Raw genomic sequence first — 26,715 nt, forward strand, 5'->3', positions numbered from 1 at the left:
CTTGGAAAAAGTGACCATTTATCTGTACAGTCATTTGGGTTGAAACCAGTCAAAACGTGGAGGTGGCACTGGAATCTCACCCACGCAGCACTTCATGGACCCCAGATTCACCATCAGCCCCCAAGGGAGAGCAGCCTGTACTGCTGAGTCTAAAGAACCATAACATCCAACCCACTTCCGGTCCTACCAGGTAAGCCTGGTCTAGGGCTTGCTTCCTGTAGTCCAACTCCTCCTCCAGGTAGCCCTTCTGCCTGCTGAACAGGTCCTGAAAAAGAGGAGGTGCCCAAGGTCAAGATCAGCACAAGAACCCATCACCTGGCAGCTCTTCAGAGCCAGCCTACCCACACTCGCTGGAGAGTGACAGTCCCACCAAGGTGGGGACCCACCAGGTGCTCAGGTGAGAAAGGGTGTCAGGTCTGCCCTGCTCGCTCCTGTGTGAATCTCCAGCAGGAGCCTTCTGAGCCCAGGAACCTTCATCAAGCCTCTCCCCACTCCCCCCAGCTTTCTTCCTCTTGGGTGCCTGGCCTGGTTCCCAAGCCCGGGTTGCAAGAATCCTTCTGAAGACCATCTCAATAGTTCTCTGATGTGACTCTTTCTCCCCCTACCAGCAGCATCACCCACCTCCTAGGTACTCTTCCTGATGGACATGTCCTCCCCACTCTCCATCCCCCCAGGCATGAGATTTTCAGAACCCCAATATCTTCCTGTTACTAACTGGAAGGTTTCAGGGTTAGAGCTCAGCTATTGCAGCCACTTGGTTTTAGAGCTCAGCTGTTGCAGCCACTTGGTTTTGTAGAGGAGGAAACAGAGGGCCAGAGAGGACCAGTGCCTTGTTCTAGGTGCCACAGTTCACCAGTGATGGATGTGGACTAGACACCCAGGCCTGGGGATTCAGCCCAGGGCTCTTCCCATGCCACACGCTGCTTCCAGGCCTCAGTCTCTTCCTTCTTCCCCTCACTTCTACCTGGGGAAATTGGTCTTTGAAAGCTCAAGAACCACCTCTTCTGGGCAGCCTTCTCCAACATCCCCAGGCTGGGTATGACAGACCCTGCTCTACGCCCAGGGCCCCTGGTGAATAGCCACCATCACTGTTTATCAGGTGCCCACAGGTGCCAAGCACTATGTGAAAATGGGCTATGCGTCCAGCATCTCTCATCCCTCCAGCTCATCAAGGTGGAGATAGAAAACCCCGTTAGCCATGAGGAAACGGAGGTCCAGTGTGTCTCTCCCAAACTCATGTCCAGGAAGGAGCAAGCGAACACTGGAGTCCCTTCTCTGTGTCTTGGGAGCCCCTGGTCCATTTGCTTCCATATCACCGACCTGCCTCTCCTAAGGTTCTAATGCTGCACTGCGCCTGTCGGCTCCCACGCACATGTCCCCGTGGGCTTTCAGGCTAGACCCTCAACGTAGGGGCCCTGCTATTCATTACTGAACGCCTAATCCTGTCATAGTTTCCAGGATCACAGAGGCTTCAAAAATACGTATCAAGTGAATAACTGAGTGAATGGATGATGACCACACAGGATAGGGATGAGAGCAAAAGCAAAATTTAGAAATGCATGCAAATCATTATAAAACACACGTAAATCCTTCCCGGGAAGCAAGTTATCTGCGCTCTGTCAATCCCCTCCCTCCTGGGGTTGGAGTATGGCCTTTACCTTCTCCTTCTCCAGGTCTAGCATCTTCTGGGTCAGGGCTGCCTCCGTTCCCTCTATTTGCTTCAGCCACTGGAAAACAGCAGGGACACAGGGCGCAGCTGGTGAGAACCAGTGCCCGTCGTGGGGCCGCCCTCCTCGAGGAGGCTCCTGGCCCAGAGGGGTCCCCCCACATGTCCCACGGTGGTCCTCAAAATGGAATTTCACAGCCTGCACAGATGTTTCAGCTTCAACAGATGTTTGCTCAGAAGCCATGGGTACACATGTGTGCATATGTACGTGAAGGTGGGTGTGAGGTGTGTGCCCAGGTAAGCCTGTGTGTAGAGGAGGTGGTGGGTATGCACAGTGGATGCACGTGGAAGGTTGGGAGTGTGTGCCCTGAGAGCCCCCCAGGTGGGCGGGCGGGCCTCCCTGGGTTCTACTGTGCCGTGTACTGGCGGCTTCCCGTCTGGGACCTCATCCAGCCCCCTCACGACCACCCGCTGGAGGAGGCAGCGTCACTCCATGTTGCAGGTGAGGACACGGCAGCTGAATTAAGTCACTTGTCTAAGGTCACACAGGTGAGAAGCGGGGATTTTGAACCCTGCCTGCAGGTCTGCGCCCCCACAGCCGCCCCCTGCAGCTACCTGGGGCAAGTCTGAACAGCCAGGGGCACTGTGGGGTGCAGGAATGAAGAGGGGTCTGGCCAGGCAGGCTGTGATGGCCTGAGAGTACCGACCGGGGCACCTGCGTGGGCTGGCGATGGGGGTGTGTCTGCCCGTTCTCAGGTCTGGGCGGGCGGTGAGTGGGCACACGCAGCTGCCCTTTAGGTGTGGGCACGCAGGTGTCACTTTACGAGGAGCCCACCTGAGAGGCGGGGGGAGGCCCAGGTAACTGCGTGACACGCTGCGGGGGATGTTTTAGGGTGTCCAGGAGGGTCGGCTTTGACATCATGTATGAATGTTCACCTTCTTGTTGCTAAAGTCTACAGACGACCTCCTTGCCATGGGCCTGCCTGCCGCTCGCCTGTGGACTTTCCCCATCCCGACGCCGCAGACCTCTTGTCTCCTCGTTGCTAAGGCCAAGAGATGCCCTCCCTGCCGTGGGGCCTGCCGGCCAAGCAGCTGGGCCCCTCCCAGGCCCCTTGTCCTCTTCCTCGGGCCATGGCCGCCCCTCCTCGACTCTCGGGGCCCTCAGAGCCCCTGTCCGTGGTCATCCTCTCTCTCCTCGTGGGGTCCTCCTCCGGGGGTTCTCACCTCCCTTATGGGTTCTCCCTCTTTGAAATGTCTCTGAAATGCCCCCTTTAGTCCAGACACTCCTCCCACAGTCCGACGCCTCCAGCCCCTGGCAAAGGGCTCACTGGGCCCCCTCTATAGGGAAGAACTCCACCTCACCTTGACCCCGGAAGGGAACTGAAGCAGCCATAGCTCTTCACCTTGACCCCGGAAGGGAAAGCTGAGAGCAGGCATAGCTCCTCCCCCTTCACTTCCCGTTGTTGGTTCTACCTCCTCTTGGTTTCAAAACCCCGCCCACCACTCTCTATTGCCACCACCCAAGGCAGGTCCCCTCGCAGCCCCCAAGGTCACGTCTAACCCCAAATCCCCTTCGGCCAGTGCCTTCCCTCAGAAACACTTAGCATCTACTTGTGGACCTTCCCTGCTCCCACTGAAAGCCCACCAAGAGAGCCTAGCACTCCTGACAACGCTGGGGGAACAGCCCCGCCTTCCCTCACCTCAGGGCCTCTGCCCACCTCCTCTCTCTGCCCGGAACATCACCACTTCTCCCATCCCCAGCCTCCGCCCGGGTCTTTATAGAACTAACACTTACTCAGCCTGTGGACCTGTGTTAGGTGTCGCTTCCTCCAGGAAGGCTTCCCTGGTGGTTCAGACGGTAATTTGCCCACAATGCGGGAGACCTGGCTTCAACCCCTGGATCAGGAAGACCCCCTGGAGAAGGATATGGCAACCCACTCCAGTACTCTTGCCTGGAAAATTCCATGGACAGAGAAGCCTGGTGGGCTACAGTCCATGGGGTCGCAAGGAGTCGGACACGACTGAGCGACTTCACTTTCTTTATTTCTTTCCTCCAGGAAGCCTGCCCTGCTTCCTGAGTTTGTGGGGTCCGAGGCCTTCCACGGATCCCAGCACAGCACTCAGCTGACAGATTGCTTCTTTCCTTGTCCTGCCACATGGGGTGTGCTCTATTAAGTTTCCTCACCCAGCACGGGGCCTGGCCTGAAGCAAGCCCCTGATAGTCACTTCCTGAAGGAAGGGGGATACGGGGCTGTGGAGGTCTGTAGGCGCGTGCTGGCTCCATAGCAGGAATAAGCCTAGATAAAGCTGCACCCACAGGGCCTCCCACTAGAGTTCACGTTAGCTGGGCCCCCAAGAGTGGCTACAGAGGCAGCCACGGGAGCAGGTGCCCAACGCACCATTTCCTTCCTTAGACTAGGCTGAGCGGATGTGCAGTGTCTTAGAAACTGGGAAACATACTTTTGACAAGGAATGAAAAAAACTTTATTTGTACTATCCTAAGGCAAGCAGTCATAAAATGAATAAACCAAAATGGAAAAAAAGTTCAGTTTCGAAGCATTACAACAAGCTGCTCTTTGCTTTTATAGAACATGATGTCCAGTTTTTTTTTCTTATTGCTAAGAAAAAAGATTTGCTATGCACATTATGCATTAAAAAATTTTTTTAAATTTGCTTTGTACATTAGCTGTGCTGTACTTAGTTGCTCAGTCATGTCCAACTCTTTCTGACCCCATGGACTGCAGCCCGCCAGGCTCCTCTGTCCATGGGGATTCTCCAGGCAAGAACACTGGAGTGAGTTGCCATGCTCTCCTCCTGGGGATCTTCCCAACCCAGGGATTGAACCCAGGTCTCCCACATTGCAGGCAGATTCTTTACTGTCTGAGCCATCAGGGAAGGCCCAAAATACTGAAGTGAGTAGCCTATCCCTTTTCCAGGGGATCTCCCTGACCCAGGAATCGAACCGGGGTCTCCTGCATTGCAGGCGGATTCTTTACCAGCTGAGCCCAGGGAAGCCCACGCACATTAGTCACACACACAGAAAAACTTGACAGGTCCTTTCCAGCCACCAGGGGAGTAAAGTGAGGACAGAAAGTGCTGGCCCAGGGCACCCGGGCATGTGAGGGCATGGATTTCATATCAGAGTCCCACCAGATGTCTATGGGGCCTCACCGTGGGCGAGAACTTGGAAGTTCAGGGCTGTGCCACCCTCCAGGAGGAAGAGGTGTGGGGACAGGGCACCTGCTGCCCCCAAACCCTAAAGGAGAAGTAAGACAGCCCGCGGGGCACAGGGAGGGGGCCTCTCACGGGCCAGTGCACACCCCCACCCCAGTTGGCACTTTGCCCACCAGTGCAGGACTCTGGTCCCAGAGCCCAGGGGTGGGGAACTTCCTCCTCTAGGACCCAACCCTCCTTTTAGAGAAGGGTCCCAAGGCCTTAATTCTGGGCCTACTACTAGAAAACTTGCCTGTGACCTAAGCCACATTCTCCAATCTGTTGTTACCAGTGAGAGCCCGGATTTTTAAAAACTTCCATCTTTGACTGATTTTGACCTTGTGGGACAAGAGAAGTGACTTGTGATTGCTTGTATGCCCCCAGACATCCTGTGTTCTCTGCTCAGCCTCTGTGTGGTGATGGGCAGTGGGTCGCAAGGCAACACCCCTGATCTTGGACTCTGCTGACCAGAGGCAGGTCTGGTGGGTGCTGAGATGGGCCAGACCTTCCAGGAGGAGCAGGGCATCCCCAGGTGGTGATGGAAGAAGGGCGAGCTCCCCGGGCAGGACCCCATTTGCACACCCAGGTGACTCTAGTGTCCATCTACCAATGCAGGGGACATAAGCAATATGGATTTGATCCCTGGGTTGGGAAGATCCCCTGGAGGAGGAATAGCACCCCACTCCAGTATTCTTGCCTGGAGAATCCCATGGACAGAGGAGCCTGGTAGGCTATAGTCCATGGGTTGCAAAGAGTCGGACATGACTGAAGCGACTTAGCACCTAGCAACAGCACCCCTAGGAATGCCCAGGGCCATGCAAACCAGTTTAAGTGGCACTTCGCTCACAGGCTGTGAAAGGGGTTTCATGCTCTTAGAGAGAAGATTGAAGAGGACCTCAGTTTGGTCAGATACCAGAATGGAATGGCAATTTTCAAAATGACATATGACTTGGTTGAGAGGGGCTGGCTGAGGATGTCACTGGGGCTCTGGATCCCACTGCCAGCTTTCCTACAGCACCCATCAGCTCCAGGGTGTCCAGCTTGCCCCTGTTTGCCTGGGACTGTCCCCGTTTCAGCACTGAAATCCCACATCCCGGGCAAACAGGACACTTGGGCACCCTGGCTGACCTGTAGGTGCTTCCAGGGGTCCCACTGACCCACTTTTCCTCTGCGTGTGTGCTCTCAGCGCCAACTCTCTCTAAGAGGGAGACAAGGCACCTCCCAAACACTGGGCCTTCGATCACAGACACGCAGCAGAGAAAATGAGAAACGTCACTGAGAAAATGAGAAGACATCTGTCTCTAAGTCCAGTCTCCACGGACTGTCCCAAATGGGGATCTGGGCCCCTCTCACTGGCACAGAGTTCAGCTTTTAAGCACCAGTCCTGGATATTGTGCCAACCCTGGGTACCACCCCGCCTGCCGCCACCCTTGTGGGATGTCAGGGGGAGCTGGCAGGCAAGGGTGGCTGGCTCAGGTCTCTGCATTTAGGAAGCAGAGCATGGCGCTGGCCATCCATGGGACTTTAGGGTCAGTGACCAGCAGGGGTTGCTATAGGTGGGCAAGGAGTGGGCGACAGGGTCAAAGTAGATAGCAGCCTCATGCCAGGCAGGCCCCATGTTCTCGGTGTACAAGGGATCTATGCCGCTCACCTTGCACAACTGTTGAGGAGCCCTGAGGGTCTGAGGCGAGGCCAAGGCTGTGAGTCTGTAAAGACCACTGCTCCATGTGGGGAGGAGCTTATTGGGAACGGTCCGGGTGGGAGAATTTGATACCTGGCAGAGGCTGTTCTCAGTAGGGCTGGGGACTCCGGACAGCCTGCCACCCTCCAAGACGCTCGGGGGGTAGAAGAGAGGGAGACTCCCTCCGCAGGCCCACTGCTCCATCCCCACCCTGGTCCCTGGCGTTGCCTGCTCTTTGCTCACCATCCTTATGCATCAATCAGTCACCTCTCAGTACCCAGCCTGGTCCCAGTTAAAAGTGCGGTGTCCTGGAGTCCTGACGTTCACCAGCAAGGCTCAGGGCTCAGGGAGATGGAGGGGCCGGCCTGCAGCAGCGCCTGTAGTTAGCAGGTGTGGGGCTGAGAGCCAGCCTGGGAAGGGCCTCTGGGGGACCAGGAGGGAGTCCTGGGTGTGGTATCACCACATCCTCCAGGCGTGCTGGGCGCTGGACAGTCAGAAGCAGTGCATCTTCGAATGAACATGGAATAAACTGAAAGCGCCTGTCGGGTTCTCTCCGTGACCCTCAGGAGGCTCCACTGTCACATTTGGCTCTCCTGCTGAGAGGATATTTTCGAAATGCACGCCATATCCCTGTCACCTTCCATCACCTGTATCTGAGGGGCCAACAGCCAGCCAGGTGTGAGTCCTCCTGGCAGACTCAGCCAGGTACTGTGACAGTGATGTGGGCATCGCCACTTACCAGCTGTGTGACCTCAGCAAGGCTTAGCCGTAAGTCTGTTGCCAACATTTAGGGCCCTGTGCAGAGGGAAGCCTGGACAGGTGCTCAGGGGAAAACAAAAAGAACTATTTACATTTTAAATACCCTCCCAAAGATTCTGGAAGGAATCCTGATTAAAATCATTAAGACTTCATCATTACAAAAATAGCATTTTAAAATTTAACTCATGTTTACAAGAAAAAGATCCATAGACAAGACCACGTTGAAAAGTTGGGTATGTCTTAAAACACCCTAAATTAATGTAAAAGGCAAATCAGTAATGTATTTTTTAATAAATATGGCAAAAGTTATTATCTTTAGCATGTAAACTCACAGAGAAGTCAGCAACAAAAACCATTATTACGACCAAATTCATATTAAATAAGTGAATAGATGAAGGCATGATTGAATGAAGCTATGAATGAATGAATGAATGACAAACAAACGCAATGGAATGTAATTACAATTCTCAAGGAACAAGAAAATGGATAATACACACAAAATTCATTATCACTAGCACTTGAACAAATGAAAATTAAAATAATGACATCATATGATTTTTGCCTATCCTATCAACAGAATTCTTAGTGGCCACATATGCCTTGCTGAACAAGAAACTGGCAGAGATAGTGTTCATGTAGAAGGTGACTTGGTACCATTTTTCTGGAAACGACTGGACAGTATCAAAGCTCTTAAAAACCCTCGGCCCAGTGATCCCACTTGTAGAATCTATCCTGTGGAAGTATTTTAAAACATAGAAGTTTATGATTACAGATGCTTGCTCATCGCTGTATGATGATAAACAGAAAAAAAGAGCAGAAATACTCCAATATGTTGACAGCGAAAGAATATTTAGCTGAGGGCGTGGCTGTAGGTAGAATGATGCAGGGTCGTTCGATCTCATGAGGGGAAGCTTATGAAGCAGGATTAAAAGCTAAAGTCAAGTATGATCCCAAAGTTTGGTTTTTTTCTTTTAAAAAAAAGGGGGGGAGCATGGGGAAAAAAAACTGGAAGGAAATAAAACCAACTGTCGCAGATGGGTTTCCTCGAGGGAAGTTCTGATTTTCTTTCTCAGTCTCTAAGCTTTCTACCATAAGCATGAGTGACTTTCCCCTGGAAAATGAACAGGCGTGCACGTGCGCATGCAAACGCAGACAGGAAACCAGAACCATGCTTCCAGAACAAAGCGAGACGCCAATGTACAGTTTCTTGTATGGTGCCAGGAAGCTTGGACAAGGTGTATGGACAGAAATGCCGCTGGGCTCTACCTTTTCACACAGGGCAAGCACAGTTCCAGCCTGGATTATTGCAACCTGTTCTTCATTTCTCAAATTCTAAAACACAAAAATGGGCAAGGGCGTTTTACACTGATCCCACATCCCGTGCAGACAGTCAGCCCTACGCGACTCTGAAAGCAGCCTCCCCAGGGTCAGCCCCAACTCACAGAAGTGACAGGTCTGAGGACCGGCCCTTCGGGGGTGGGGACACCTCACACAGCATCCCCGAGCCTTTTAGAAACAGGGCCTCGCTCAAGCCCAGTCTCTTAAGAAGGCAAAAGTCTCACTTTGGGATTTCAGAGATCTTGAGTGCTTCCACTTTCTTTCCGGGCATTTATTTTTAGGCCTTTTTAACCCTCATCACTCACACGCTGTCAGGATGACCTAACTCCAGAACCCCACTTCTGACGGATGCGGACCCAGCCACCCACGCAGGAACATGGCCATACAAAAGCCTTACATTGTACTCAGTCGATCTCTTAAATCAGGAAGAAATTAAAACGGAAACGGAAACAAAAGCCACAACAGAGTACACCCGAATCAAAACAAGGACACGAAACCGGAAACCGATCGGTCATAGTTACCCCGTTATCGCCAAGGATATCTAATTTCTTCATAAGGTCAGAAATATTCACATCCTGGAAAAGATGTCAACGTTCATTTTGTGTGAGCTACAAAGGCCATCCACACCAATCTCTGGGGCCACAGCCCTCACTCCTGGAAAGACACCACTCCCTTCTTGTCTCTTAGTACATAAGGCCGGGCCGAGAGTTACTCTTGGTAGCCCCTTCAAGCAGAGAGGGCTGCTACCTGCTCTGTACTGGCTGAGTTTTACACCAGCACAAACAATGCTTTCTAGAAATTCTCATGGGATCCTGTGGGCCGGAAGGACCTCTCTGTGCCCGCGGGTCTAGCAGGATTCCAGGGTCACGGCCAACGGTTGTGAGAACCACCGCAGCTCCTGCCTCTAGAACACTCAGCGTGCTCTAAGCACTTCACTGAGTCTTCAGGTTCATTATCTAGTTTAAAAACTGTCACACCCCTTTCACGGTGTGGGTGTTGCCACTCAGATCTCCTAGATGGAGAGACTGAGGGGTCAGACAGGCTCTGAGCCAGAGCCAGGAAGTGGCCAAAGTGGGGTTTGCTTTCAAGGCTGTATCCCAAGGCTCTGCTTTTTTAACATGAATACAAATTTGGTGACCCGGCTGGAGTGATAAACTCTGACTTTCAAAACAGAGTGGAGCGACAGGGGGTTATCTTGTTAAAATCAGTTCTAGCCCTGGCACAGGCACACAATCCCCTTTCCAGCTGAGCCTGGCATTCGGGCGAGCGGGCCATGGCCGTAATAGAGTGGGGGCACCCCCCCGGGCACGCTACCTTAACTCCTTCCTGGCGACAGAACAGCTGGAGGGCGCTGCTGTTGTTCTCGGGAAAGGTGGTGATTTGGAGGTTAAATGCTGGCGACCTCCGCTCTCTCTCCTGGGGAAAAGATTTGGTTTAAAAACAGAACTTTATTGGATTATTTCACCACTTGTCATTTTCCCACGTTATTCAGCAAAAAACCAAGGAATTCCAGTTGGCAAAGGTGTTCCTAGTAAGCGCACACTCAGGCTATGGTCTCGTCCTTGGTGGAGATGCCGTCCTGTCTGCCCCGCAGCGGATCCCCTGTGGACACTGGGTTACTTCTTAGCCTAGTCAGCTGGGAAGAAATGGTTAGCAGAGTGTCAGGAGTGGACCTGTTGATCAAAGCCCAGGAAGTCACACAATCATCATTAAATACTTGAAGAATAATCGCGGGAAATTTCAATAGAAGTCATTGTTAGCTCACTTCATCCTCACACATCCCCAGGAGGTAGCCGTGAATGCTTCCGTTTTGTGGACAGAGAGAAGGAGGCTGTGAGACAGGGCCCCTCCGAGGTCCCATGCGATTGAGCGCCAAGGCCAGACCCCAGACCCTGGCTTCATATCTTTTTCAATACGATCTTCTGACTTTGTTCACGATTTTTTTTTTTCTGATCTGCACTAACCTTCTAATGATCATTCTACCCCTGCCTTAGATTGATAAATCAAATCTCAACTACTAAATAAGGAGAGCAAGCATTTTCCCAGAGGTGGTACATTAATCATACGTAAAGTGACATATTTTTAAAAAGGGACTGAGATGCCCAATTACTTACAGAAATAAAGGAGACCAGCAAAACAGTACTCTGGTCTCAAATGCATTTCCTACACAGAGCTGCCTTTAAACCCCGAGCAATGGACAAGTCAGCCAGCAGCCAAGGCCTCACCAAATGATACCTTGAGGTCAAACTGCTTTTATTTCCTCAAAATTACAGTCAGTAAGCTTGCTTTGGACCATGGATGCAGAATCGAGCCACAGAACCAAAGAGTTACTTTAGCCATTAACTAAGAAATGTCGCCAAGGCAGCACTGGATGGCAGGTCTCTAAGCAGATCCTCTAAAGGAGAGGGGAAGGGTGGGGCCATTAATTCAATCAATTTCCACCAAGCCCCAATCTGGCTAACCTGGTTTGAAACAGTTTAGATAGAAAACCTTATTTCCCTCATTAGACTAAAACAACCACATTCACAATGGTTCCGTGCTATAGATGTCTCTTCTACCTGTAATACTTACTTACAGGGGGTCTCCATAGAAAAGGTGACACAAGAAAGCTCATGTTTTATATGAATGAAGTCAGAAAACTGATTTCTAATGGGTCCTCCAAAGGATGGTGGAAACACTTGAAAGTTCTAGTAAAGTGACCAATGCTTATGGAAGTCTCATGAGAAATGGCGGGTAGCAAAGAGCCGTGAAAGGTTTTCTGACAGTGGTAGAAGTATTCACCGTAATCTTTCATAACTTCTACTTCTGCTGCCTGAATGAAGGACTCAGTTTATGTTCAGGCAAGAGCTGAATCGCACGGTAACACCTGGCTTTGAGACATTCAGGCCACGGTCCATACTGCACAACAAGGTACAGGATGAGATGCTCTAGGGAAGTGAAGTGAAGTGAGAGTGGTTCAGTTGTGTCCAACTTTTTGCAACTCCATGGACTATTCCATGGAATTCTCCAGGCCAGAATACTGGAGTGGGTAGCCTTTCCCTTCTCCAGGGGATCTCCCCAACCTGGGGATCAAACCCAGGTCTCCCGCATTGCAGGTGGATTTTTTACCAGCTAAGCCACAAGGGAAACCCTGTTCTAGGGAAAGCAGAATTTTAACTGAAGCTGAGAGGGGAAAATGAAATCTGAGAGACACCAACATCACCAAGGAGCTCACTTTTACCGAGGGTTCAGGACATGCAAAGTCTTCAGTCAAGGGAAAGGAGAGCTGTGTCTCCACAGATGCTTAGAGAAAAGCAGTCACAAACTCAGGCGATGTGTCACATGTAGATGAGTTTGAAATGGAAACAAATAAACGGAAAAGGATTATGAAGTCAGGTGGTAGCAAGGCAGTACAGTGACACACCCGAGGCAGGGTTCCAGTTGGAAGCAATAAAACCGTCCATGTCCTCACCCTGGACCCAGCTCTGTGTATCTGGGAAGTCACTGAAGGTTTGCAACAGGGTTTCTACAACAGTCACTCTCCCTTCACGCTAGGGGAATCATTCTGAGTTGCAGTTTGAGTTACAGACATATTTATCCAGTACTGCTCACGATGCCCAGGTTTGCATTCACTGCGTCAAGGAGGTGGAGTCATGTTACAAGCTTTCTCAACCACCTATTGCAAATACCTCCTCTTACCCTGTTTACTTACCTTGTGTTTACCTTTGCAAAGAGAAAACAGGCCAAACTAGCAGTAAACACATTATGGAGTCAGCCGCAGGCCAGGTCAGACCCCGCTCTTTCAAAAGGTGATATTCATGCATGCAAGGTCACTTTAAAAAGGTGTGTTATTAATTGCAACAGTGCTTCTGTTCGTGTTTGCAGAAGGCATACCAGGTGACTATGCATGCAGGAAAGAAGTAGTTATGGAAATGAAACACAAATAAAAAAGGCAAAATATTGCAAAAACAAATTATTTTATTAAGTGCAAAAACAAGCCGTAGGCAATAAATAGATTAGCTCTGGTACATGTCCAAAGACTTCAGTGAGCATTCTCTTCAGAACATATTAAGGCAGTGAAATTATTCTCAACGTACAGATTTAAAAAAAAGAAAAAGAAAAAGAAAGAAAGAAAAGAAAACAAGTGTCACACGTCCCCTTACACATGCTTGAAAAACATCTGGGACTTTACATGAATTTCAGTTTGGGCTCAAAGAGAATGTCTGCTCCGTTTGAGAGTTTACAACAGATAGAGTCTCTTACTTCGAGTTCTAGCACTCTGAATTCTAACAGCTCGTTCTGATCCTTTGCGTCTTGCATTTCATTCTTCAGCTGGTTCTCTTCCATTTCCAGCCTGTAAATCTAGACCAGAGACACCTGCGGGTTAATGGTGGGAGAACTACTGTTTCTCATCGGAGGTCATAAGAACATGTCCTGTCCCACGGACCCCCGGGGTGTTGACCTGGGGACACGGGGCCGTTACCAGAGGTAGGGTGGGAAGGGGAGGGTCTCAGTGGGTGTGCAAGATGGGCCCTTTCTGCTCCGGGAGCTGGGATGGCCCAGATCAGAGGCTGTGCCTGCTTTGTCCCTGCGGCCCAAGCTTGGCCCGGCATGGGGGCCAGGTATTTGCTGAATACACGAATGGTGGAGAAACTAAGGCACAGAGCAATTGAGTCCCTTTCCAAAGGTCAGTCCTGGGGAAGCAACAGTGATCCCCAAGCCTGTCTGAATTCCTTCTATCCCAATCTCCCAGAGTCAGCCCACCCAGGGTCTGGCTAGTTGCACTAGTAAGGTGCCCTGGACTCTCCAGAGGGCTCCTATGAGTAGGAGATCCAAAAGTCTGGGAAGTGGGGCTGCCTGGGCCCCAAACCCACTGGGAGACTCTGGGCCAGCTATGTAGCTCTTTGGATGACACAGAGGCACAGAGCAGCCCACACTTGGCGGCCTGCAGTGAGATCCAAGACAGTACATGGAAATGAAGGCCCTGATAGATATCAGTTGGTAAAGAATTCGCCTGCAAAGCAGGAGACCCCAGTTTGATTATCAGGAATATCCGCTAGAGAAGGGATAGGCTACACACTCCAGTATTCTTGGGCTACCCGGGTGGCTCAGGTGGTAAAGAATCCGCCCGCAATGCAGGAGACCTAGGTTCGATCCCTGGGTTGGGACAATCCCCTGGAAGAGGGAAAGGCTACTCACTCCAGTATTCTGGCCTGGAGAATTCCATGGGCTGTATGGTCACGGGGTCGCAAAGAGTCAGACACGACTGAGCGACTTTCACTTTCACTGGTGGGTCTTGGTCACCTTTACTCCGGCCTCCCCACCTCTAATGGGATAGTACTGCCCCCCAGGGGGACATCTGGAAATAGCATAAGAGTTCCCCGGGCCTCTCAGAATTTAGCCAGAAGGACCAGGGATCCGAAATCTCTCCCAAAGCCTGGAACTGCCTCACAGGAAGTGACCAACTCTGTCCCCAGATGCTGTGGGGGGACATGGGACAATGAACGGCCACACAACAGGTTAGCACAGGGCTGGGACAGGAGCCTGCTGCCCCCCAAGGGGGCAAAGCTGGGCTTGTCCAGTTGGGACATTTGAGGATGTTTAGAAGCTAAGGCCTAACACAGTCCACTTCCACCAGTACAGAAGGTGCAGAACGAGCAAATCTGCTGGGACAGAAAATAGGCTGCCAGGGGCTGAGGGATGAGAGACAGGGGTGACTACAAAGGGGCAAGAGAGATCCTAAAGCTGGAAATGATCTAAAAATTGCATGGTGGGGCTGGATGCACGACTCAGTAAATTTACAAAAAAAAAAAAAAAAATCACTGAATTGTTCACAAATAAGAAAAAAATAAAGCTGAGGTATTGTCCCAAAACATTAGATTTACCACTCAAGCCGACCCCCTATAAGTTCCATGACCACAGAGGGAAGGATGAGCTTGGCTCTGCCAGCACCACGGCCTCCAGTCGATGAACTGGACCATGATTGCCCGAGGATCTGCCCACCGACCCCTGCCTGGGGAGCAGGTGGTGGGGGTGGGGGGGTTGGGGAGTGGTCTGGAATCCAAGGCAACGTCAGAGGCAGCCTGGAACCTCGGCATCAGGAGGACTGGCAGCCCTCACCACGTCTGCAAACCAGCTCTGCGGGCCCCGACCCAGAGGACAGAGACAGGACCAGTGGGTGGGAGCCCTCAGGACGGGCGTGGGTGAGACTCCGGCGGCCAGAGCAGACCCCGGGCTCCATGACGCCCTGCGGCGGGGCTCAGGGTGTTGGTGCCACGTACCTTTTCCAGCAAGTCCTGGTTTGTTCTGATGAGCAGCTGCTTCTCTTCAACCCATTTGGAATCCTAAGGAAAAGTACTAAATATGTTCATACTCATTGAAGCAGACAGTTAAGTAACAAAGCATCAGTGGGAAAGGTTATTTCATATGAACCTTTCTATCAAAGGTCAGAGAGAAGGAAAGCAGTTAGAATGATCGATTGTCCCTCTAAACCAGGGGTCCCCAACCTCCAAGCCGCGGAACCAGACCTCTTGTCAGATCAGCGGAGGCATTAGATTAGGAATCAGTCAGTCCAGTCATTCAGTCGTGTCTGATTCTTTGTGATCCCATGTAAGCATGCCAGGCTTTCCTGTCCATTACCAACTCCTGGAGTTTACTCAAACTCATGTCCATTGAGTCAGTGATGCCATCCAACCATCTCATTCTCTGTCGTCCCCTTCTCCTCCCACCTTCAGTCTTTCCCAGCATCAGGGTCTTTTCTAGTGAGTCAATTCTAGTAAGTCAGATTAGAAATAGAGAGCACAATAAATGTAAGGTGTTGAATCATCGCGAAACCAACCCCCCCCCCCCCCGCCCCCGCCCCACACACACCCTGGTCAGGGGAAAAACTGTCTTCCATAAAATTGGTCCCTGGTGCCAAAAAGGTTGGGAACCACTTTGCTAAATGTTTAATCCTGAAAAAGAGAATTGGCAGGTCTGTGGTGCATTCCTCCTCCACTCATGTTCCCTAAATTTCAGGGAACTCATCTGTATCAAAGCTACTGCTGGTTTTTCCAGCAGTCATGTATGGATGTGAGAGTTGGGTCATAAAGAAAGCTGAACACCAAAGAACTGATGCTTTTGAACTGTGATGTTGGAGAAGACTCTTGAGAGTCCCTTGGACAGCAAGGAGATCCAACCAGTCCATCCTAAAGGAAATCAGTCCTGAATATTCACTGGAAGGACTGATGCTGAAGCTGAAGCTCCAATACTTTGGCCACCTGATGTGAAGAACCGACTCCTTAGGAAAGACTGTGATGCTGGGAAAGATTGAAGGCAGGAAGAGAAGGGGAAGACAGAGGATGAGACGGTTGGATGGCATCACTAACTCAATGGATATGAGTTTGAGCAAGCTCTGGGAGTTGGTGATGGACAAGTTCTGTCCAGGAACGTTCCACGAGCCGGGGGGCTAAGTCTGTCTTTATACCAGCATCTCCAGCACCCGACACGGTGCCCAGCACACAGCCGATGCTCAGTAAACGCCAGGGGATGGATGAAGATATAAACGAGGGAACTTTCTCCCTCCCTTCCTTCTACCCATCATGTATCACCCTGGGTCTTCCCAGGACTGACACACGTGCAGGCCCACGAGGCTGAGTCCAGAGCTGGGTCCATTCATCTTTTTTCCTGTGGGAGGTCATTGGCAATGTCCTTCCCATGGCTCTGCCCCTTTGCAAGGTGACTCTGCAGCTCCTCCCGAGGAGCAAACTCGCCGCTGGGTATGGCTGCAGCATTCTTTGGTGACTGGCATATTAACAAATGTGATGCAGGCAGAGGCATGGCCTACACTTGTGCTTTGGGGGCTGCCTTTTCTTCCTGCTCCAAGACCTTTAGTTAAAGGAGCCAGCTTCTTTGAGGACGAGAGACTATGAGAGCCTGGCCAACAGCTGGCATTAATGCACAGACACGACAATGAGGTTATTATTATAACCCTATTATTATAGGGACATCTAGCCCTAATCACCTGCAAAATGAAACCTCTAGAGTGACCCCAGGAGACACCAACAGAAGAACCACCCAAACTGCTGACCCATAGAACTGTAAGCACACAAAATTTCTGTTATTTGTAAACAACTCAGTTTTGGGGTGATTTGTTAGGCAGCAATAGCAAGCTGATACATTATCCCACATGCTGAGCACAGAGCCTGGCACAGGGCAAGGGCTCTTGGTAAAGTGCTCACTGAATGAATGGCCATGTGTTTTGTCTCAGACTGGTCCCTTTATTTAGCAGGAACTGGGGGCAGAGCATGCCCTAAAACAGGGCCTAGCACCTCACGTGGGAGGTTAACTTAATCGTAGACTGTGGTTGGGCAAGTTTCAACCTATGAGCTCAGCCTGAAAGAGGGAAGCTGAGGTCAATGGCAGGTGAGGACAGGAGTGTGAAAACAGTCTCATCTCTCACCTGGACTCCACCCAGGCTGAGTTGAGTCTCCCTCCTCCCCCATTCCCTATGTGTTAAGTACTATTACTAGCCCCATTTTAAAGATGAGGAAACTGAGGCACAAGGGATCATGTAATTTTCCCAGGGCTGTGCAACAGGTCAGGGGCAGGGCTGGCCTGTGGCTTGTTGGCCGCAGTGTATGTTCTGCTCTGCTCTCCTGCCTCTTGGAGAGTTTTGGACCAGCTCCCGAGGCCACCTCTGCCATCACTCAGAGCTAGCTGCAGGTTCATTTGCACAACTGAATTCTCATAGGCAGTGTCAGCTTTTCTTCCAGACTCAAGTCAGAAAAGATTCTGCTGATCACTTTACGTTTGGAGTTGTCTCCTATTCTTGTGCACTTGGCAAACAAACAAAGAAAAAGCCAAGTTAGATTCTCGTAAGTAATGTTGGATTTTTTAAAACCTGGTAAAGAGGCAAATGAGCTAGGCTAGGCCCTCATGAACTCTGCTAACATTTTTTTAAAATTTCCTCTCACATCTCCAGAGCAAATGATATAGATTGCCAGACCATCCCCCTGGGCACCAAGACCCCAGCGACCCCACCAAGGGGACAGAGATGCAAAGAGCTACAGGTCACGTGACCGTTTCTGCTCACCTGGCCCTTCTCAACCAGTAACTTCTCCAGATCCTCGATTTTGGCTTGACACCTCAGCAGATCAGCTTGGAGCTGTTCCCGAGTCTGAAATGAAAAGGACCAGGAAGTGAGCAGGTCACCCAGAATGATGACAGAGAAGGGGAAAAGACAAGGTGGAATCTGGTCCTGAGAAACGGGTCCTTTTTTTAGGAGCACACGTGTTGACTGGCCTGCCTGGTTCCTCTGTCACCTATGGGTGTGACACCTGGAAGAACTGCAAGGCCTTGAGAGGCCGTCAGCGCTACCCCTGCAGACTGCAGCCTGGAGAAGCGGCCAGCTTCTTCACGAGGGCAAGTGAGGGGCCAGCAGGTCAGCTCCCAGCTGCCCAGCTTCCCGATCCAGTGCTGTGGCTGTACCACCACCACCAGCCACACGTTCACCCTCGCTCAGCCCATCTCCTGACAAAGGTGTCACCTACAGCGAGGGCTGAAAACCAGATACCCCGAGGACCAGGCGGGTAGTATAAATTAGAGAGACTGACTGGGTGAGGAGTACTAGGGAGTGGTGGGGACTGTGGCAAACCAGGGCATATGTCTCAGCTCGGGGGGGCTGCCACTGAAGCCGCAGCCACTGAAGCTGCCACTGAAGCTGCGGCCAAAGGTGACTACACGGAATGGGAAGACTGGTGCTGCCAGATGCTCTGAGCTCTCAAGAGAAGCCAGGAACCCGGATTTCTACGTGAAATATCTTGACTTTTGAATGGTGCAAGGAGATGAAGTTTTTTAATAAGAAACCCATGCTTCAGCCCAAACCACCTCCAGCATTGTATTTCTTCTGACCTACAGGTTACAGGCTGACACTATTGTAGCTGAGGAGCTTCCCTGCACAGCCTCATTCGCCACCCCCTACCTCACAGGGCTGCTGTGGGAATGAAACGGGGGTGCGCTGGGGTGAAAAGTCACCCCAGCAGGAGCACTCCCAGGGGTCCCTCTTGCCTTCAGAGGGAAGGGCCAGCTGAGACTGGTCTGTGCGACTCCCGAAGATGGGCTAATGGCCAGTGAGTGGACGTTACTAGAAGGTGGAGGTCAGCCCAGCCATGAAGGCTGGTATGGTCCAGACCTGGGTGGCCAGCAGGGACCATAGCGAGCGTTGGGTGGGTTTCGAGCACTCGGACAGCCCTGCCTGCGCTCCTTAGGGACATTCTTGGGGGTTTCTCAGCCAGGAAACAGAGATGTCTATTTCACAGTGAGTCTGATTTCACCACCGAGTCAAATTTCTGAAACCCTTCTTGCCAACGGAAGGGGCACAGAACACTGGGAATGCAGCATTTCTTCTGCAAACCCCGCTCCCGCACGGAGGACGGGCAGGTAGCTCCCATCAGGTCTGCCAAACGCTGGAACGTCACTGCAGCGGAGGCTGCCAGGCACCCTCCCATCCCCTCTCAGCAGCCCTACAGAATCCGGCTGCCGGGAAGGGCACGCGCAGGACACCCAGCCTCTGTCCGACCCCCCAGCGCCTCCCCCTGGCACCTACCCGGGCCTCTCGCTCGGCGTCCAGTGTCCCGCCCACCTGCTCCTGAAGCAGGGCGTAGGCTCGCTGCAGCGCCTGGTACTCCCTGGTCAGCTGGCAGAACCTCAGGTCAGCCTCTTCTCGGGTTGTCGTCTTCACGTCATGGAAGAGAAAAGCGTGAGGAAGCCCGTGACTTGACGTGAACGGCGGTGCCAGGGTCAAGTCAGGCAAAGACAATGTCCAGATGTCACGACCGCTGCCAGCTGTCACGTAACGGACCGGCCGCGGCCAGGACCTAACTGGAGGGCTCTGGAGAGAGCTCTGGGGAGAAGACGCCCTTCTCTACCATCTTCCCCGGAGCTCCCCGAACCCCGGGAATCACTGAATTGTGTGCAGGGGAGCAAGGGTGCACCAGTCCTGACTGCACGCTGTAACAGGCGCCCCGCTCATCCCACTTCCTGCTGCTTTCAGACTTCCCTGGTGGCTCAGACGGTAAAGCGTCTGCCTATAATGAGGGAGACCAGGGTTCAATCCCTGGATCGGGAAGATCCCCTGGAGAAGGAAATGGCAACCCACTTCAGTATCCTGTCTGAAAAATCCCATGGATGGAGGAGTCTGGTGGGCTATAGTCCATTGGTTTGCAAAGAGTCGGACACAACTGAGCGACTTCACTTTCTTTCACTTTTCCCACCCTGCAGATCTCATTCTGGGGATTTCTCCTAAGGAGACAACCACCCAAAGAGCATCGCTGCAGTTGTGAAAAACTGGAATCCCCGTAACGCCTCTCATTAGGAGCCCGTGAGGCTGGACGCACAAGCAGATCCGTGGGGGTTTGCTCGGGACGGAGGATGACGACCGACACGGCATCTGGTGCTGAAAGATGCCTGTTACACGTTCTTGGTGAAAAAGGCAAATCAGAAAGTGTGTGTCTGACGTGATCGTGTTTGACTGGGGTTTCCGGAGTGAATCCCACGGGGCGGGGTGGGGAGGGGAGGGGGTGCTGCTCTTTGCCCCTGTGTGACTCAGGCTCTCGGGAACAGTGGGCAGGAAGGTGGATGCGCGTGCAGACGGAGCGTCAGGAAAGCATGAGAGAGGGGAGTCGGGGTGAGAGGCTCCAGCTGGGCCTCCCTCTGCTCTTTCTTGCTGCTCGCATCCTCTCCTACAGTGACACGCCATCTTTATATACACAGGTGTGTGTGTGTGTGTGAGTCGGGGTGAGAGGCTCCAGTTGGGCCTCCCTCTGCTCTTTTCTGCTGCTCGCATCCCCTCCTACAGTGACACGCCATCTTTATATACACAGGTGTGTGTGTGTGTGTGTGTGTGTGTGTGTGTGTACAAGCCTGGGGGCAGGCGTGGGCAGACCACCACAGGGGTGTGTGTGTGTGTGTGTGTGTGTGTGTGTGTGTGTGTACAAGCCTGGGGGGAGGCGAGGGCAGACCACCACAGGGGTGTGTGTGTGTGTGTGTGTGTGTGTGTGTGTACAAGCCTGGGGGGAGGCGAGGGCAGACCACCACAGGGGTGTGTGTGTGTGTGTGTGTGTGTGTGTGTGTGTGTGTGTGTACAAGCCTGGGGGGAGGCGTGGGCAGACCACCACAGGGGTGTGTGTGTGTGTGTGTGTGTGTGTGTGTGTACAAGCCTGGGGGGAGGCGAGGGGCAGACCATCACAGGGCTCTGTGTGTGTGTGTGTGTGTGTGTGTGTATGTACAAGCCTGGGGGGAGGCGAGGGCAGACCACCACAGGGGTGTGTGTGTGTGTGTGTGTGTGTGTGTGTGTACAAGCCTGGGGGGAGGCGAGGGCAGACCACCACAGGGGTGTGTGTGTGTGTATGTACAAGCCTGGGGGGAGGCGAGGGCAGACCACCACAGGGGTGTGTGTGTGTGTGTGTGTGTGTGTGTGTACAAGCCTGGGGGGAGGCGAGGGCAGACCACCACAGGGGTGTGTGTGTGTGTGTGTGTGTGTGTGTGTGTGTGTGTACAAGCCTGGGGGGAGGCGAGGGCAGATACCACACGGCAGTTTTAATGACAAAGGGCAAGCGGCACGGTCGTGGCTACAGGTCTCCGGTGTGAAATCCGTGCTGGGAAGGGAAAGGGTCTCCCCCAGGCTGCAGGCATCCCCTGCCCCATCACCACTCTCAGAACCCATGAAAGTGGGGACCCCCTCCCTGGGCACAGGCTGGGACCACACAGGTCCCGCGAGGTCCGTCCCGCAGCTACAGAGGCCGGGTGAGGCGGGAGGCACCCCTTTACAAGCACCCGGGGGTGAGGCCCGCTTACGTCGTCCAAGTCCTCCTCGGGCGTGGCCGGAGCCCTGTCCGTCCTGTCCGTGTTGCAGGACGTCTCTGACAGCGTTTCCGAGTCCACAGACTCCTCGTCAAATCCAAAAAATGTCTCCACAACATGCTTCTGTGAAAGGCAATTAGCACGGCATGAGAGAGGGACTCAAGCGTCGCCTGGATACCCCCACCCCGTCCTCCGCGGGCAGAGGGGTGACAGTGTGCACCAGGGCGACTGGGGCATCCCAGGAGGGGGGTGGGGGGGCGTGGCTGCTGAGGGGGAAGGAGGCGGCCAGAGGCGGTCAGAGGGTGGAGGGTGGCCGCAGAGGGTGCTGGCCCGACCCTGGCTCCAGGCTCACGAGCTGATGACCTTTTGCAAGGGAGCCACGTAGCCTGTCTGAGCACCAGCTTCCTTCTCCGTCAGAGGGACACAGGCCCCCCACCTCACCCACGAGCACAAAGTGAGGTCACCGAGCCACGTGCCCAGCGTGGTAACACATGGTGAACAGCATCCTTGCTGTACTGAGTTGGGAGAGGGGAGGGCGGGGGCAGGCCACGTGAGATGTCGGGTTCTCGGTCAGATAGAATGGTGAAAGGGGCAGAGTGGCCACAGGTGGACCTGGGGTTCTGACTGGTTGGGCAAGTTGGGGGGTGGGGGGCCCAAGTCCTCACTAGACGTGCCCTAAGAGGCAATTTTAGTTTAGTTTAACAAGCATATTTATAAAATTAGAAGGAATGGTGTAATGGACCCATATACACCAGTACTCAGATTCAGAGGCGATTTTGAGGCTGTGTGCTGGGCTTCCAGCTACCCTGTCCAGCACTTCTCTCACCCCAAATATTACAAGAGACAGGGCTTCATTCGCTCACTTATTCATTCATGCCTTACGTGAACACCTGACTGAGTGCCTTCTATGGGTCAGACCCTGGGTGGGGCCTGGGGGGCCACAATCGATCAAAACCAGGCCTGATCCCTTCCCCAGAGAGCATCTGTCCCTTGGGGCCTCAGACGCCAATGAGCAATCACCAGATCAACATCCCTTGTCCTAGAAACACTGGCTTTTCCCCCACCCACAAATAGCCCCTGAGAAGGATTTTTGTTTTTACAAATCAGGGGATGCTCTTGACCGTGAAGAAAGAACCATACCTAAATCCAGAGCCAAGCTCCCACTCGGTAATCTGAACCAGGTTCTCCCAGAGGTCCCTCCTCACCCGTCAACACACAGAGGCGCTCCCCACATGCTCAGGCACCTCCCGCTCTGCCAGAGCCAATGCCTGTGTGCAAGCTCGTGGGTCCAGATGGCAGGAAAATGTGGCTGGTGCCCCTAACGGGATTAGGAACTGATTCAGAAGCAGGAAGCAAGGGGAAGGGAGGCTCCTTTGTTATCCTGTACCGTTTAGCATCTCTCATGAGGCTGTGAGGGAGGCACCCGGCCACGGCTGTCGCCCACGATGGCCTTGCATTGGGCATCTGTGTTTCTGCAAACTGCTTTCGCCTTATGCTTTTTGTTTATTTAACACAGGTGGGGCATATACTGCCCCCTGAACTCCCAGGTCACATGTCAGCCACCTCCTCGACAGTTCCAGGGAGGCTGGTGCACGATGACCTAACACTCCCGAACCTGCTGTTTCCATGTTCGGACTAACCTGTGTTCACCACTGGCAGCTCCATCTTTACAGTTCCTCAGGCCAAAAACCAACCCCTTTCTCCACTCCATGCTCCACACCTCTGAGAGAAACCCTGCTGGCTCGATCTTCAACCCACGATCCAACCCTCCACGAACCAGCACCTCCCTCCTGGTCCAAGCCACCATCACCTCTCACTACTGGCCTTTCGGCTTCTGCCTTTGTCCCATAACCTGGTGGCCAGAGTGACTATTTTGCAACAAGAATCATGTTGTGTTGGTCCTTTGTTCAGAGCCCACTGGCCCTGCACTATACTTAAGCGGAAGCCAACATCGACAGTGCAGTCCACTGCCCGCTACTCTGCTCCAGCCTCATCCCCTCCTCACCACTGGGCTCCAGTCACACTGCCGGGCACACCTCCACCCCTTCCACATGCCTGCCACAGGGCCTTTGCACTGCCAAGATGCTGTCCCCCAGAACCCACATGACTCTCTCCTTCCCTTCCCTCCAGTTTTTGCACAAACTTAACTTATCAAAAGACGTCCCTGACCACCACATCAAAGTCTTAACTAGCCTGTCCCCACCCCCGCCTCTCTATTCTTCTTCCTTTATTTTTCTCCATAGTGCTCCTCACTGCCTAACATAAGACACATTGTGCTGATGTCAAGGCCTGACATGCTCGAGAAATACTGGTTGTTCAATGCGAATTTGCAAAGAACTCAGTGGTAAACAAACGTTCCCCCACAGTGGTTTTGGGTTTGCACGTGACGCCCCTCCCTTTGCTTCTGCAGCCAGCATCGGTGGGCGACCAGCTGGCTGTGCACCCAGCTGGGTGAGTCCATCAGGTAGGAACATGAGTCCCTACTAGACTCTGTCAAAGTCAAATGCAGTCCTCTCTGAGTGGAGGTTGGAGGAGACAATTCTATGCTCAACGGCACACTCCGACTGCCCCCCAGATTGAGAAACCCCCCCTGAGTTTGTGTCAATGATGCTCCAGACGCCACACCTCCAGGGAGCCGTGGCCATGACCTTCGATGGTGGACACATTCATAGCGCTCAGCTCCTCTGCACACACGCGGTTCACCTGAGCCCCAGGCTCCTTGTTTTTCTGGGCAGCCACTCAGCTGACCTTATTTCTCGTAAACACTGCTAATTGCAAGGCCTCCGGGGACAGGCCCGTTGTGCTCATCAGCAGGGAGCAGTGACGCAGTGAGGGCCCTGCTTGGCACACGGATTCAGCCCCAGGAAACATCAGACCTCACGGTCTCCACACGACCAGGACCCGAGGCCAGGCGGTGTCTCCCACTGCAGACATCGTGGGCCATTGTGGGGGGGTGATGACTCAGTGTTCCATACCTAGGGTGACCTGCTTTTTGAAACTTTGTGGGACTGAGAGTTAAATACTCAATTTCGTGCATGCTAAGTCACTTCAGTCATGTCCGACTCTCTGCGATCCTATGGATGGAAGCACACCAGACTCCTCTGTCCGTGGGAATTCTCCAGGCAAGAATACTGGAGTGGGTTGCCATGCCCTCCTCCAGGGGATCTTCCTAACCCAGGGATCGAACCCACGTCTCTATGTCTTGTGCATTGGCAGGCGGGTTTTTTACCACTGGCGCCACCTGGGAATTACTGAGCTCTAAAACAGAGTATTGGGCTTCCCAGGTGGCTCCGTGGTAAAGAATCCGTCTGCAATGCAAGAGATGCAGGAGATAAGAGTTTGATCCCTAGGCCAGAAAGATTCCCCTGGAGAAGAAAATGGCACTCCACCCCAGTATTCTTGCCTGGAAAATCCCATGGACAGAGGAGCCTGGCAGGCTACAGTCCACGGGGTTGCAAAAGAGTCGGATATGACTTACTGACTAAACAGCAACAGATAACAACGCAGGGTATTAACTACAGACGCAGCAGCTGTGCATTTAGATTGACCTGCTTAGACCCCAGTGGAGCACCTTGGAAGCATCATGTGGTTCCAGAGACAGAACCCAAGAAAGCACGCTGCAGGGAGGGCAGGAAGAAACAGCTCTGAAGGCGGGATCAAACTCACAAGCACATTCAAAATATAGAGAACTGACTTGTGGACACAGCAGGGGAAGGAGAGGGTGGAACAAACTGAGAAAGTAGCAGTGACAAACACACACCCTCATGCGTAAAGTAGATGGCTGGTGGGGAGTTGCTGTAAATCACAGGGACAGCAGCCTGACACTGATGACCTAGAGGCTGGGGGGGAGGGAGGCTCAAGAGGGAGGGGATATATATTATAATTAGGACTGATTCACATCGCTGTAGGGCAGAAACCAACGCAACACTGTAAAGCAACTTTCCTCTAATTAAAGAAAAAAAAACAAATAACCCTACAACCACAAAGGAGACGATCCATAAATCCACAGCACACATAATTTCCAAGGCAGCAGGGAGGTCACCATGACTCACCCCTACCTTGTATGACATATGGGTGGGGTTGGTTTGTTTCCTGAGAGTTAGGTGTTTGTTTTTTTTTTTAATTGTATTATATGGGAAGCCAAAATGCACCACGTAAATTTATGCCTTTATTAATGAAAAACAAGATTAAAAAAAAAAAGACATCTTAACACTTCAAGCGAAAATCTGGTGGCTGTCTTCTTTGGAGACCAAGCAACTCTGCCTTCCACTGCATGTTCATATACACGGAATTACACACAAGTCTCCAAGGAATGAAAGGAAAATCACCTGGAAATACTGTTTCTCAAACGGTCGGCTCACAATCAGCTTTTTAAAGAAAGGCAAGCACAATAGACACTGTCGACTTTTTGGAGCCTCCATCACTCAAAAATTCCCTGGGAATTTCCTAAGGAAAAAATAACTTTAGGAGCATAAGATTTCCATCTCTGCTCATTCCAAGTGCATCTTCTATGGAAAAGGGCCATCTCTCCGGACTTCCATTTTCTTTGCCACCAAAACCTTGCCTTGCAGACATCTTTCTATAAACCAACCCAAATGCTTGAAATGCAGTTTGGGCAACAATGACCAGAAAATAAACATTTCTTCTCCACTGACATGCTGAATGTACAGAGGTGCTCATTCTTAGCAGATCACGTGAACAGAGAGGAAAAGAGGAGGCACCCCCCCCAACACACACAAATAAACAGCCCCATGGCTGAGCCCAGCTTTGCACGGCCTCCTCTCTCCTCCTCCACGTCATTCCCAATAATCCCGGTCCCAGGAAGGAGCATTCCAATCACAGCCACTGATATTCACACGACTGCAACTGACCCCAAAGCTGGCCGCTTACCTTCATGCTTGTAGGTCATCTCCTGGCAGCCAGAGAAGTACAGACACACCAGGGTGCAGAGACAGAGGAAAAAGGAGAAATACAGGACAAGGAGGATGTATTCCATGGTGGGGATGGCGGGGTTTGGGGGGCGGAGAGTCTGGGACCTGCTAGCCCATGTGAGTCAGGGGAGCTGGAAGCCACATCACTGCCACCAAATTCCAGGCCTCTCTCGAGTCCTAGGAGGAAGCACCGATTCTTCTGCAGAGCACTCTCGTTTGCTCAACCACAGCAGGCCCACTGCCTTCCTTCTCCACTGCACCGTTCTGAGAACAACCAGGATGCTCCAGAAGGCGTGCCTTTATTAAAA

General features: G+C 52.4%; 1 protein-coding gene across 1 annotated transcript in view; it reads right to left on the bottom strand.

The window, feature by feature from the left end:
* The window catches only part of JAKMIP1 (janus kinase and microtubule interacting protein 1), a 148,515-nt gene that overhangs the window by 10,509 nt on the left and 111,291 nt on the right, over positions 1-26,715 (bottom strand). The window contains exons 9-18 of the mRNA XM_065914058.1: positions 21,471-21,599; positions 19,222-19,350; positions 17,710-17,793; positions 14,918-14,980; positions 12,900-12,998; positions 9,972-10,073; positions 9,179-9,232; positions 8,586-8,651; positions 1,659-1,727; positions 188-265 (exon numbers count right to left, since the gene is read on the bottom strand). Of these exons, the coding sequence (XP_065770130.1) occupies positions 188-265; positions 1,659-1,727; positions 8,586-8,651; positions 9,179-9,232; positions 9,972-10,073; positions 12,900-12,998; positions 14,918-14,980; positions 17,710-17,793; positions 19,222-19,350; positions 21,471-21,599 (873 nt within the window). The remainder of the gene's footprint in view (positions 1-187; positions 266-1,658; positions 1,728-8,585; positions 8,652-9,178; positions 9,233-9,971; positions 10,074-12,899; positions 12,999-14,917; positions 14,981-17,709; positions 17,794-19,221; positions 19,351-21,470; positions 21,600-26,715) is intronic.

This window comes from Muntiacus reevesi, chromosome 22, assembly GCF_963930625.1.
Source record: "Muntiacus reevesi chromosome 22, mMunRee1.1, whole genome shotgun sequence".
Classification (NCBI taxonomy): Eukaryota; Metazoa; Chordata; class Mammalia; order Artiodactyla; family Cervidae; genus Muntiacus; species Muntiacus reevesi.